This window comes from Neoarius graeffei, chromosome 2 (assembly GCF_027579695.1).
Source record: "Neoarius graeffei isolate fNeoGra1 chromosome 2, fNeoGra1.pri, whole genome shotgun sequence".
Taxonomy (NCBI): Eukaryota; Metazoa; Chordata; class Actinopteri; order Siluriformes; family Ariidae; genus Neoarius; species Neoarius graeffei.
The window spans coordinates 104,889,849-104,902,639 of NC_083570.1; the positions used below are offsets into that span (position 1 = coordinate 104,889,849).

The 12,791-nt window shown below is 45.0% G+C and overlaps 1 protein-coding gene across 1 annotated transcript in view; it reads left to right on the plus strand.

Annotated features, from left to right (window-relative positions):
- The window catches only part of LOC132870623 (venom phosphodiesterase 1), a 217,302-nt gene extending 205,298 nt beyond the window's left edge, over positions 1 to 12,004 (plus strand). Inside the window, exon 25 of the mRNA XM_060904353.1 lies at positions 11,675 to 12,004. Within this exon, the coding sequence (XP_060760336.1) occupies positions 11,675 to 11,848 (174 nt within the window). The 3' untranslated portion in view covers positions 11,849 to 12,004. The remainder of the gene's footprint in view (positions 1 to 11,674) is intronic.
- Positions 12,005 to 12,791: the final 787 nt, after the last annotated feature.

Below are 12,791 nucleotides of genomic sequence, written 5' to 3' on the forward strand. Positions count from 1 at the left end.
ACCTTTGAGCTTCAGCCTACCACCTACACTACGGATCGCCGCAAGATTGCCTTTGTGATAACCTTGTTAGCTGGCAAGGCATGAGCTTGGGCAACGGCCATTTGGCAGAGACAGGGACCCGAGTGCTCTGATTTCAAGTTGTTTATGGAGGAGATGCTTTGTGTCTTCGATCAGGCAGACACCAGTAAAGACGCAGCCAGGAAGCTCATGTCCATCCGGCAAGAAGGAAGCGTCGCGGACTATGCCATCGCGTTCCGGACGCTCGCAGCAGTCAGCGGATGAAACGAAGCAGCCCTGGTTTCAGCCTTTCACCATGGTTTGTCTGACCCCATCAAAGACAGCCTGGCCTCTATCGGATGCCCAAGTGACCTCGAAACTCTGATCTCACATTCTACTCGTCTTGACAACAGGATTAGAGAGCGCCGCTGAGTCCTGAGCTTCCCCGGCCTCACTGCCTCGACCTGGAGCCCGTCTACCTCCTCCAGTGACTGTCCAGAGCCCATGCAAGTTGGCCATACTCGTCTCTCCGCAGCTGAGAGGGAATGCAGAAGGAGGGACAAGTGCTGCATCTACTGTGGCAAGCCTGGCCATTTCCGAGCATCATGTCCCGAGCTCTCGGGAAAAGGACCGCCCCGTCCAGCCGAGGGAGGGTTGTGATGGGGCCTACCCTCTCTCCTGAACTCCCTGGCCAAGGAGTCTACATCCCAGTCTCCATCTCCTGGGGTGAGTCCGTCCACTCTTGTCAAGCCTTGTTAGACTCCGGGGCGGCTGGAAACTTTATGGATGTTCACTTCGTCCAAAGTATCAATGTCCCGGCTGCTCCTCTTGAAGTCCCACTGTCTGTGTCTGCCCTGGATGGCCAAGCCTTAGGTGACGGAAGAGTCACCCAAGTAACTTCTCCAGTCTTCCTCCAGTCTCAAGGTCACAAGGAAGAAATATCCCTGCACCTGATTCCTTCACCAGAGTTCCCAGTTATTCTAGGTCTTCCTTGGCTCACCCGCCACAACCCTCGTATAGACTGGGTCATTAGCCAGGTTGTGGAGTGGGGTCCTGCTTGCTATGCCTCTTGTCTGCTCTCTAGCTCTCCTGTGTCTCCTGCTGAGCCTCCTGATCTCACCGAGTTATCTCAAGTTCTCACAGAGTACTGGGATCTCAAAGAAGTTTTCAGCAAGAGCAGGGCCACCGTTCTTCTGCCGCACCGTGCCTACGACTGTGCCATCGACTTGCTCCCTGGGACTACCCCTCCTCATGGCAGACTGTTTTCCCTCTCTCAGCCAGAACGCAAGGCCATGGAGGAGGACATCAAGGACGCCTTGGCCTCTGGGTTCATTCGACCCTCCACCTCACCCGCTGGTGCCGGCTTCTTCTTTGTCGGCAAGAAGGATGGGGGGCTCCGGCCATGTATTGATTACAGGAGTCTGAACAAGATCACTGTACACAACTGCTATCCCCTTCCGCTGATATCCACAGCGTTCGATCTGCTCCAAGGCGCCACTGTCTTCATGAAATTGGACTTACGGAACGCATACCACCTCATCCGTATCCGACAGGGAGACGAGTGGAAGACTGCCTTTAACACCCCGTCTGGGCACTACGAATACCAGGTGATGCCCTTCGGACTCACCAATGCACCAGCTGTTTTTCAGGCCCTAATCAACGACGTCTTGAGGGACATGATTAACCAGTACGTTTTTGTCTACCTCGACGACATCCTAATCTTTTCCAAGACCGTGCAGGAGCACTGCCACCATGTCCACCAGGTTCTCCAGAGGCTGCTACAGAACAATCTGTTTGCTAAGGCCCAGAAATGCGAATTTCATGTTCCCGAGGTCTCCTTCCTGGGTTTTATTGTACGGACAGGCCAACTCCAGATGGATCCAGCCAAGACCCTGGCCGTCCGGGACTGGCCCACCCCCAAGTCCGTCAAAGAGGTTCAGTGGTTCTTAGGATTTGCGAACTTCTACCGCAAGTTTATCAGGAACTTTAGTTCTGTAGCAGCGCCCATATCGGACCTCACCAAAGGGACAGGTGGATCGTATGTCTGGTCTCCTCAGGCGGAAAAGCCGTTCAAAGACCTCAAGCACCGCTTCTGCACAGCACCCATTCTGGTCCTCCCGGACCCTTCACAACCCTTCATCGTCGAGGTAGACGCCTCGGACAGCGGCATTGGCGCGGTCCTCTCTCAATGCTCGGAAGGAAGGTTGCACCCCTGCGCATACTTCTTCCACCGCCTGAGTTCTGTGGAGTCCTGGTATGACGTGGGGGATCAAGAACTGCTAGCAGTTAAACTGGCCCTTGAGGAGTGGAGGCACTGGCTGGAGGGAGCGCAATATCCATTTTTGGTCTGGACGGACCACAAGAACCTGGAGTACCTCCAGCAAGCAAAGGGATTCAATCCACGACAGGCTAGGTGGGCCTTGTTTTTCAGTCGGTTCAACTTTACCCTATCATACTGCCCCAGCTCCAAAAACACCAAACCTGATGTGCTTTCCAGGCTGTTCGCTCCCACCAACAGGGAGAGCGAAGTTGGGCCTGTTATCCCTGTGTCCCGGATTGTGGCCCCTGTCCGCTGGGGTATTGAGGAGGCCGTCCGACGAGCCCAATGCCAGGACCCCGGTCCTGGGACGGGGCCACCGGGCCTCTTGTACGTCCCACATCAAGCCCGGGCCAAGGTTCTCCATTGGGGTCACTCGTCCCCTCTCACCACCCACCTGAGAGCTCAAAGGACCCTGGACTTTTTGAGAAGACGCTTCTGGTGGCCAAGCATGGAGAAGGAAGTAAGGTCATTCGTCCTTTCCTGCGAGGTGTGCACCAGAAGCAAGAACCCACGACAGCATCCCCAGGGCCTCCTGCATCTTCTGACCATTCCCCGGTGTCCCTGGTCCCATGTGACAGTCGACTTCATCACGGGTCTCCCTGAGTCACAAGGTAACACTGTCATTTTGGTCATAATTGACAGATTCTCCAAGGCCTGCTGCTTTATACCACTGTGCAAGCTCCCTTCTGCCCTTGAAACAGCTAAACTAATGTTCAATCACGTCTTCCGAGTCTTTGGTCTCCCACAGGATATCGTCTCTGACCGGGGGCCCCAGTTCTCCTCCCGAGTGTGGCATGGGTTTTGCAAGCTCATCGGAGCCACTGCCAGCCTCTCCTCTGGGTTCCACCCACAGTCCAATGGCCAGACGGAGAGACTCAACCAGGACCTGGAAACCACCCTGTGAGGCCTGGCCATGGATAACCCGACATCATGGAGCACCTGGCTGCCATGGGCAGAGTACACCCACAACACCCTGCAGTCATCGGCCACCAAGCTGTCGCCGTTCCAGTGCCAATTCGGGTTCCAGCCACCTCTGTTCCCGGACCAGGAGGAGGATGCGGGGGTGCCCTCAGTCAACCAATATGTGAGACAGTGTCGCAAGACCTGGAGCAAGGTCAGGAGGACCCTCATCCAGACCTCCAGAACCAACCAGACTCAGGCCAATCGCCATAGAAGACCTGCCCACGCTTTCCGCCCTGGGCAGCGGGTTTGGCTGTCCACCAAGGACCTTCCGCTGCGGGTGGAGAACCACAAGCTTGCTCCTCGCTACATTGGCCCCTTCAAGGTGGTGCGCAGGGTGGACCCTGTCGCCTACTGGCTCCAGTTGCCCCGGACTCTGAGGATCAACCCCACATTCCATGTTTCCCTGTTGCGGCCCATACTGACATCCACATATGCCCCTGGTAAGTATGGATAATGGATGGATGTCTACTCTTGGTTTGATCTCTCATTTTCATCTTTGAAGACTGCATTTGCTGCAAGATTTTCCTTTTTTTTTTTTAAGATTTTTTTTTTCACCTTTTTATTGGATAGAACAGTGTAGAGACAGGACAGGAAATGAGCGGGGGAATCCCCCACTCCCCCGCATCTTCCAGGGTCAGACTGTGTTCACTGTGCATCGCCTGCTTGACTCCCGCCGGGTCCGCAGCAGGCTTCAATATCTGGTAGACTGGGAGGGCTATGGCCCTGAGGAACGCTGTTGGGTCCCCACCCGGGACATTTTAGATAAAGGACTTTGTCGGGACTTCCATTCGGCCCATCCGGATCGCCCTGGGAACGTCAGGAGACGCTCCTGGAGGAGGGTCCTGTTAGGACTGGGACTGTTTTGGCCTCTAGAGGCCGCTGTTATGTTTATCTTGTCATGTTTGTTTTGGCCTCTAGAGGCCGCCACTGTGTTTTGTGTGTGTCTTGATTGCCTGTTTCCTGCCCCGCCCTGTTCCTTAATTAGTTTGTGTATAAATACCCCTCTGTTTGTTCCCTTGTCACGGAGTCTTTATGCTATGCTGTCTAGTGCTAGTTTCCTCTGTCCCACGTATCTTGCCTATGCCCTTGTGTTTTTGATATTTTTGCTTTCTTTGGACTTTGTACCTTTTTGATCTTCTGAGCGTTCAGCATTTTGCCTTTCCTTTTGTTTTTGGACATTTTCCCTTTGGATATTTTTATTTTGGTTTATCTTCTGAGCTTTTGGATTTTCTTTTTGTTTTTTCCATTGGATTGTAAATAGTGTAAATAAACTTTTTTTTTGATACTCTACTTTCGCCTCACGCCTCTGCACTTGAGTCATCCCCCTGGTGGCCTAGTGGGGGTTTGCTGGATTATTACACCAGTGCTTCCTGCTTGACATTGTATGTGCGCAGTCTATCCAAGTGATGGAGATGTGACAGCAGTGATAAACTAATCTAGGTCTACATGTTAAAAGGGAAAAGTAGTCTATTCTAACAGAGAGTGAACTTTCATGCCACTTTTGAGAATTAGTGCTAGTAGCCTTAACGCGATTTGTTACTGGTGAGACAGAAGACGTTAAATTATTTTTAGCCTTTTCTAATAGGCTACCTTCTAAAGGTGAAGCTATTAGGCCATATAATTAAGGGAATGTAATGTTAGTTACCTACTTAATTAAATTAACTTCTTGACTCGAATTTGATCATTTTCAAATTTACTGATGAAGAGTGTTTCTCCACTAACGTAGGCCTTAATGCAACACGTTGAATGTCAGGTGACGATGTCAGCCTTATTGTAGACACTACAGCTGTAACAGAAAATCTCCGATCCTTATTAAACTGATGCTAAATTTGTTTTGTTAATTCAGATCATGAGCATTTTTAATTATTTCAAGAAGATGGATCGAAATTCACCTCAGGATGAAGAGGTAGTGACTGAGGTAGGCCTAACATCAACTGCTTGCTGTCTTTGTCAGGATGTCAAATTGGTATAGAGGTTTTCGACCTGACGTCATAGGGTCACGTGATACTGTTTACGCCGCCATTTTGGAGGTCAAACAAAGCCACGCTTATCAGCAAACAACGCTTGTAATATCCATCTTCTTCATCGCTTACTTTTATCGTAGAATGCCTGATACATGTTGTGGAGTTAGCTGCCACAACAGAAGAGGGGATAAACCTGGATTAACGTTCCATAGGTTCCCGGCTGATCGACAGCGTCGCAAAAAGTGGATCGCGGCGATCAGGTGAGAGAATTGGCAGCCCACCAAACACACACGTCTGTGTGGTGAACACTTTGTCTCAGGTAACTTTTCCAAAAGTTTAAAGATATCCTATGCGAGATAAATGACAAATTATACATGTAGCCTAGCACCTAGCCTACACGTAAGCCCTGTTAGGTGGTGTTCAGGCTACCTGGCACCTAGCCCCACTAGTCAGGCTACGATGGTTTTATTTTTATACATCCATGGTTTTATATACGAGAGACGGGGACCGCTCGGCCTCATCAATGGGCCTACCTGGCACCGGGCTTCTTACTAGTGTTTGGGCAGCTTACGTGTAGTCTACTGTAGGTTTAACATACACGGTGCCCTCAGGCAAGGCAGAGCCATGTTGTTGGGTGGGTTGTACTTTTTAGATGTGAATATGCAATGGACAAAACTAGAATTCGATACTAGACATATTAATTATTATGCGTTTTTCTATATGATTAATGTAACTCTCTCTCTCAACGTGGACACTATTTTTCTAACTGCAATGAATTTACTTTTATTTGGTATCACGGTGAAGTAGACTGTTATGGAATTTTTTTGCCAGAAAATGTTGTTGGAAATCTTTGCATATGTTGTCATGGCAACCATTCACGATGTTGAGGTACTGAAGGTCCGGCAAATCACCGACACTACACCACTGCAGTGGCATAAACAGGTGATTAGGTAACGAGTATGGGTCACGTATACCAGCCTCCGTCAATTTTTCGCGATAGCTGCTCTTACTTTTACCATCGAGATGCTGTACGGTACATGACAGTGTAATGTCGCTCGATAACCCACATGTTGGGCTAGCGGGAGTCGCCATTGTTGTGACTGCCAAAATGGCGCCATCTACTTGTCGACATGGCAACGGTCACGTGGGTCGAAAACCTCTATAACATTCCTAGCAAGTGAGTGCGATGAATGGGGGCAGATATACCCATTACTCAGCCACTTAGCAGCGATTGCCCTTGTTGTTCCGGTGTCGAGCATGAATTGTGAAAGAGGCTTTTCCACAATGAACAGGGTAAGGACATCTGCAGGCAAACCAGTGATGTGAATTTCAATGTACATTTACCCATTGTTTTTTATGCTCAAATCCCACCTAAGTTCAATCTCACTTTCATTTAATTAAATATTTCAGAGTGAGCTCTACAATCACATGACTCATTGTAGTAACAAGTTGTTTGCCATTTTAGGTCAAAACAGACCTTCAGAACAGACTGCAAGGAGAGCACCTGGCTGCCTGCTTGAGGATTTCCATTAACGGGCCACAACCAGAAGATATAAATTATGAAGGGGCACTCAAACTCTTTTTCTCAAAGCCAAGAAAAATCAAATGCACAAGTGCAGTGTGTGGTCTTTGTAAATAGGGCAGGCATTTGTCAGGGTCACTTTTGACATACAGCAGAGCTAGAAGTCCTTGTTTTGTAGGACTTTTTGTAGGAGTTCAGGGTGTGAAGTATTGTAGGATTTTTGGTTTGGTTTGGTTGCTATCTGTAATATGTTCTTCTTGTAGGACTGCCCTCTGTAGCAACATGCTAAAATAAAATACAAGGTGCATAACCAATACCAACAATACCAACAAATTTGTTCTTTGTTAGTCTTAGTTTAGTAGTATTAGTAAGCTAAACAACCCCCCGCGCACCCCTGCAATTCAACTGGACACGCAAGCCAGGCATGCCCCCCCCCCCCCCCCATGGGCTGCCCCATAGTCTCCAAAATTTCTGTGGGAAACACTGGGAGTGGCCAGCTTAATCCCCTGACCTCAATTCCATTGAAAATTTGTGGGATGATATTAAAAATGCAGTTCCTGAAGCAAAACCCAAAAATTCACAGGTCATTCGTTCCTCCTGGGCTGAAATACCTGTTTATACAGTTTTTGTCAGAAGTTTACATACAGTGACATGAATGTCATCTTGGATATGAATGTCATGGCGATATTTAGGCTTTCAATGATTTTTCTGAACTGTTCTTTTTCTGTGGCAGAATGTTTGTACAGCATACATACTTAAAAAATAGAATTTGGTGCACAATTTTCTTTGGGTTTTCTGAAATCAACACAGGGCCAAAAGTATACATACAGGGTCAAAAATTTATATACAGCACACCTAATATTTGAGTAAAATATATTTTCGCAAGATTCACCTTAACCAAACATTTTTTTTGTTTTGTTTACAATGAATAAGCTTCTGGCAGAATTCTGGTTGGATATTTCATAACTCTTCATGGTAGAATTGGTAGAGTTCAATTTCATTTTTTTTTCTTGGCATGGACTCCATAAGCACAGTCCATATATTTTCAATAGGGTTGAAATCAGGGCTTGTTTTAAGCTTAATATTAGCCTGATTTATCCTCCACAACCATCTCTGATGCATGTTTGGGTTCATTGTCCTGTTGTGACTCCCAATCATGTTCAAGTTTCCAGTGGTTTGAGGTTATGCTGAAGAATTCTGAGTTAGTCCTCCTCCTTCATTATTTAATCCACTTTGTGCAATGAACCAGTTCCACTGGGAGTAAAACAGCCCCAGAGCATGATGCTGCTGCCACCACCACCAGCTGGTACAGTGTCCTTCTGTACATCGTGGTCATTATGCCCAAACAACTCAATCTTTGTCTCATGTGACCATACAAGTTTCCTCCAGAAGGCTTTCTTTGTCTGTGTGGTCAGTTGCAAACTTTAGTTAAGCTTGAAGGTGTCAATTTTGGAGCAGGGGTTATTTCTTGGATAGCAGCCTCTTAGTCCATGGTGATATAAAACTCACTGAACTATAGATAGTGATCCATCAGCTTCTAGTTCATGACAGGGCTGTGCCATGGTGGTTCCTAGGTTGTTCCTGACCATCCGAACTAATTTCCTTTCAGCTGAGGGTGACAGTTTGGGTTTTCTTGAAGCAAAGTGGAATGGCAAAGTGACTACACTTCCCAGTAACGTACATACAATTGTTTGAACTGATCTTGGAATTTTCAGGTGTTTAGAAAAGACTTTTAAGAGACATTCCTGAGTTGTGTACATCTGCAATCCTCTTTCTCAGATCTGCACTGAGCTCCTTGGACTGTCCCATTTTACTGTGTGTTGGTCAATCCAGTGAGTGCTGTAAACAAACCTTTTTTTATGAAGGCACAGAGAAGCTACCAGCTACCAGTAGTCAATCATAAACACTAACAGGGAGTTAAGAGGCCTTGGCCTTGGCAAGATAAGAGACATTTTGGAAGTCTCAGAACCTCTGAATTAATAATCCAAGTGAGTGTATGTAAATTTTTGACCCTGCATCTATAGAGGGATTTCACTGACGTCACCCAAAACCGGAAATAAACAGACCCTGCGCCATTTTGGAAGACCAACAAACTCGTGATTAGGGGGAAATTACGGCAGCGGTATGTGAACCCACGAGAATAAAGTGGAGTGGCAAACGACTTAAACAAACAAATCTGAGCTGTTTTATTTATGATTTATTGGCCCAACAGTAGACTTGAAAGAAACCTGTGTGAGACTTGGCAAAAAACTGTGGATATAATGGATAAGTCTGTGCATGATCTGTGGACACTTTGAGGTAAGCAAACGCAAGAAATTCAAATTTAAAACATGCTAAATTGGCCCCAAGTTGATAACTGGATGAGGAGCAAGCCTCCCAGACTTCTACAATTTAATAATAATAATAATAATAATCTCATCTCATTATCTCTAGCCGCTTTATCCTTCTACAGGGTCGCAGGCAAGCTGGAGCCTATCCCAGCTGACTATGGGCAAAAGGCGGGGTACACCCTGGACAAGTCACCAGGTCATCACAGGGCCGACACATAGACACAGACAACCATTCACACTCACGGTCAATTTAGAGTCACCAGTTAACCTAACCTGCATGTCTTTGGGGGAAACCGGAGCACCCGGAGGAAACCCACGCGGACACGGGGAGAACATGCAAACTCCACACAGAAAGGCCCTCGGCGGCCCCGGGGCTCGAACCCAGGACCTTCTTGCTGTGAGGCGACAGCGCTAACCACTGCACCACCGTATAATAATAATAATAATAATAATAATTTAGGATGGTTTGGGGCTTGCTCTCCCTCCTATTATATAAATAAAGCATAGGTGTTGTGTAGGCATATATCATAAATACATATGTATAATGGATAAATTAACCTAAATTATGGATACCTTAATAGTAACAAAAAGTATTAATTTTTCAACTGAAAAGATATATTATTAAAAGATATCAACAAGATTACCTTGGCCATAACTATGTGTAGGTTATTCTTAATAACAGCTGTAATATCACGAACCAAGCCACTAACAACATAATTGTAAGTCTGTAGCCCTTTGTATGCTTTCAAGTCATCAGCAGTGTAGGCACTGGGTGTAAACAACAAATAGTTTACAATGTCTGGGTAGCAAACAGATGGCAGAATTGGTGTTCGGTCCTCCTTATGTTTCCATTCTCCCTTGCCACGAGTCTTATCATATGGGTCAAACCCATCAATCACAGCCAGTTTCTCCACATACCGTGCCCTTTCTGCAGCTGGAAATGTACTCACATAACCCGAATTATCATCCATCGTGTCACTTTACTCTCGCTCATACTTTGTTTTATATTGTGAGTGCATGTACTTGGTCTTCCAATATGGCACCTAAAAAAATCTCGTGGCGCGGTGACGTCATGCGGTAGCCCTCTTTTGACCCTGTGTTGATTTCAGAAAACCCAAAGAAAATTGTGCATCAAATTTTATTTTTTTAAAGATGTATGCTGTATGATAATTCTGCCACAAAAAAAAAGAACAGTTCAGAGAAATCATCCATCCATCCATTATCTGTAGCTGCTAATCCTGTCCAGGGTCACAGGCAAGCTGGAGCCTATCCCAGCTGACTATGGGTGAGAGGTGGGGTACACCCTGGACAAGTTGCCAGATCATCACAGGGCTGACACCTAGAGACAAAAAACATTCACACTCACATTCCAAATATTGCCATGACATTCATATCCAAGATGACATTCATGTCACTGTATGTAAACTTGTGACCACAACTGTAGGTGCCAGAAATTGGTTGACTCAATGCAACGCAGATGTGCAGTGGTTATCAAAAACAGTGATTACACAACTAAATATTAGTTCAGTTTGAGTTTGAAGAGAAAAATGTTGATGCTGTTATTTTTTTGAACAGATTAATATTCCTTTTCTTTGCTTCCTGGGGAAGGAAAAACAGACTTAATAAAAAATTGTTAATGCCTTGATTTGGAATTGAATGTGTCATGTTTCCACTAGGGTGGTGTAGTGGTTAGCACTGTTGCCTCATAGCAAGAAGGTTCTGGGTTCAAGCCCAGTGGCCAACAGTGGCCTTTCCGGGTAGAGTTTGCATGTTCTCCCCATGTCTGTGTGGGTTTGCTCTGGTTTCCCCCAAAGACATGCAGATTAGGCTAATTGGTGGCTCTAAATTGACTGTAGGTGTGAGTGTGAATAGTTGTTTGTCTCTATGTGTCAGCCCTGCAATGATCTGGTGACTTTATTAGGGATAAAATTAGCTCATGTTTTAAGTCGTTCAAATTCTGTAAAGCTGCTTTGCGACAATGTTTACTGTTAAAAGCGCTATACAAATAAACTTGATTTGATTTGATTTTGACTTGTCCAGGGTGTACCCTGCCTCTCACCCACAGTCAGCTGGGATAGGCTCCAGCTTGCCTGCAACCCTGTAGAACAGGATAAGTGGCTACAGATAATGGATGTATGTATATCTAAAATATTTTTTACATGCTGTTATTTATGTGAACACAACTGTACCTAGAATATCATTTATAAATAACTGCAAAACTGGAGGTATTATAACAGCAAATCGAGACTAAATCTGAAATGGATCTTCATAAAGCACATATGGGTGTGATGGTCAGGTGCCTACAAACTTTTAACCACATGGTGTATTACTAACAATTGAAGAATAATGACTTCCATGATGGGCAGCTAAATGTAATGAATTGTATAATCTGTAAAGAGCTGCACTAGTGCACCCTCTTTATATTCTACCTCTGTGGGTGAGACCTACAAGGGGATTTTTTTCTACATTTAAAAAGTTTCCCAATTAAATTTCCCAATACTTCTTAGGTTGTCAAATAATAGTTATATAATAAACACATTGTTAGTGTTAAATTAACCAGAGCCTTATTTGCATGCAGAGTGACCAGGATGAGTCGAACTGGGTGGAGGACTTGCTTTGGTTCCACCAGTCACGTGTCAGAGATGTCGAATGGATCACGGGATTGGATTTCTTTGGGAAGAGTGGCCGACCAATCCCTGAGATTCTGCGGATAAAGACCCGTCCCACAGCTGCCATTCACAGAAAGCAATGATTCATTATATTATTTATATAGTCATGAAATCGCTCATAAAATATAGACTTTAGTCATTAAATGAACCAAAATATTCACTGACCAATGCACTGAACTCATTTGTCCTCATGTTTATTCTTGGCTACAGAACTGATGTCTTATAGTCCATAGAGTCATTGTGTATTTTGATATTTAAGATTTAAAATAATAATTAATAATTTTAAAAAATTAAAAAAATAATTTAATAATAAGGAGCTCATTTAATCTTTGCTTTATTAAAATAAAAACATTAGCTTTGGATGTGATGGTCTGATTTCAGTTTCTCCTTGCCTTTATCTGTTCTGTAAAATGTGTTTAGCTTCGGGGTATTGGCATGGTAGGTTGACAGACCAGCTCATTGCCTGCAATCTCAAGCTGTTCCATTACTGAAGGAGCTTAAGGGATAGAAAATGAAAAAAAGGAAGATCAGCCATGAGGAAATTATGGTGATTTTAAGATTGTTATAGTTGCATACCAGAACAGAGAACATTAATTGTTTGCCAGTGCCCTTGGGAACTTGTGCTAAATGAGAATGAAGGATATGATGTAATGAGAATACAAGTGCAATATGTTTATTGATCACTGCCTTCATTATCAGCTTGTATATATTATCACTGTATATAAATGATGGTTCTTTATTAAATAACCATAAGCATATATCAACACAAAATAGTGGCACACTTCAGGTTCAGTCCTGAGCTCTGGATACTATCTGTGTGGAATTTTCATTGTTCTACCCATGTTTCTTTGTGTTTTATTCAGGTTCCAGCCCCCAAATTAAATAAATAAATAAAGTAACCCACAAACCACCAGTTGATGCTGTAAAATGTAATTTAAATTGCTCCCAGGCTTTTTAACTGAATGTGTGTTTGGTGCCTTGGGATTGACCTTATGTCTTAGGCTACAAAAACAATTATTGGCTCCA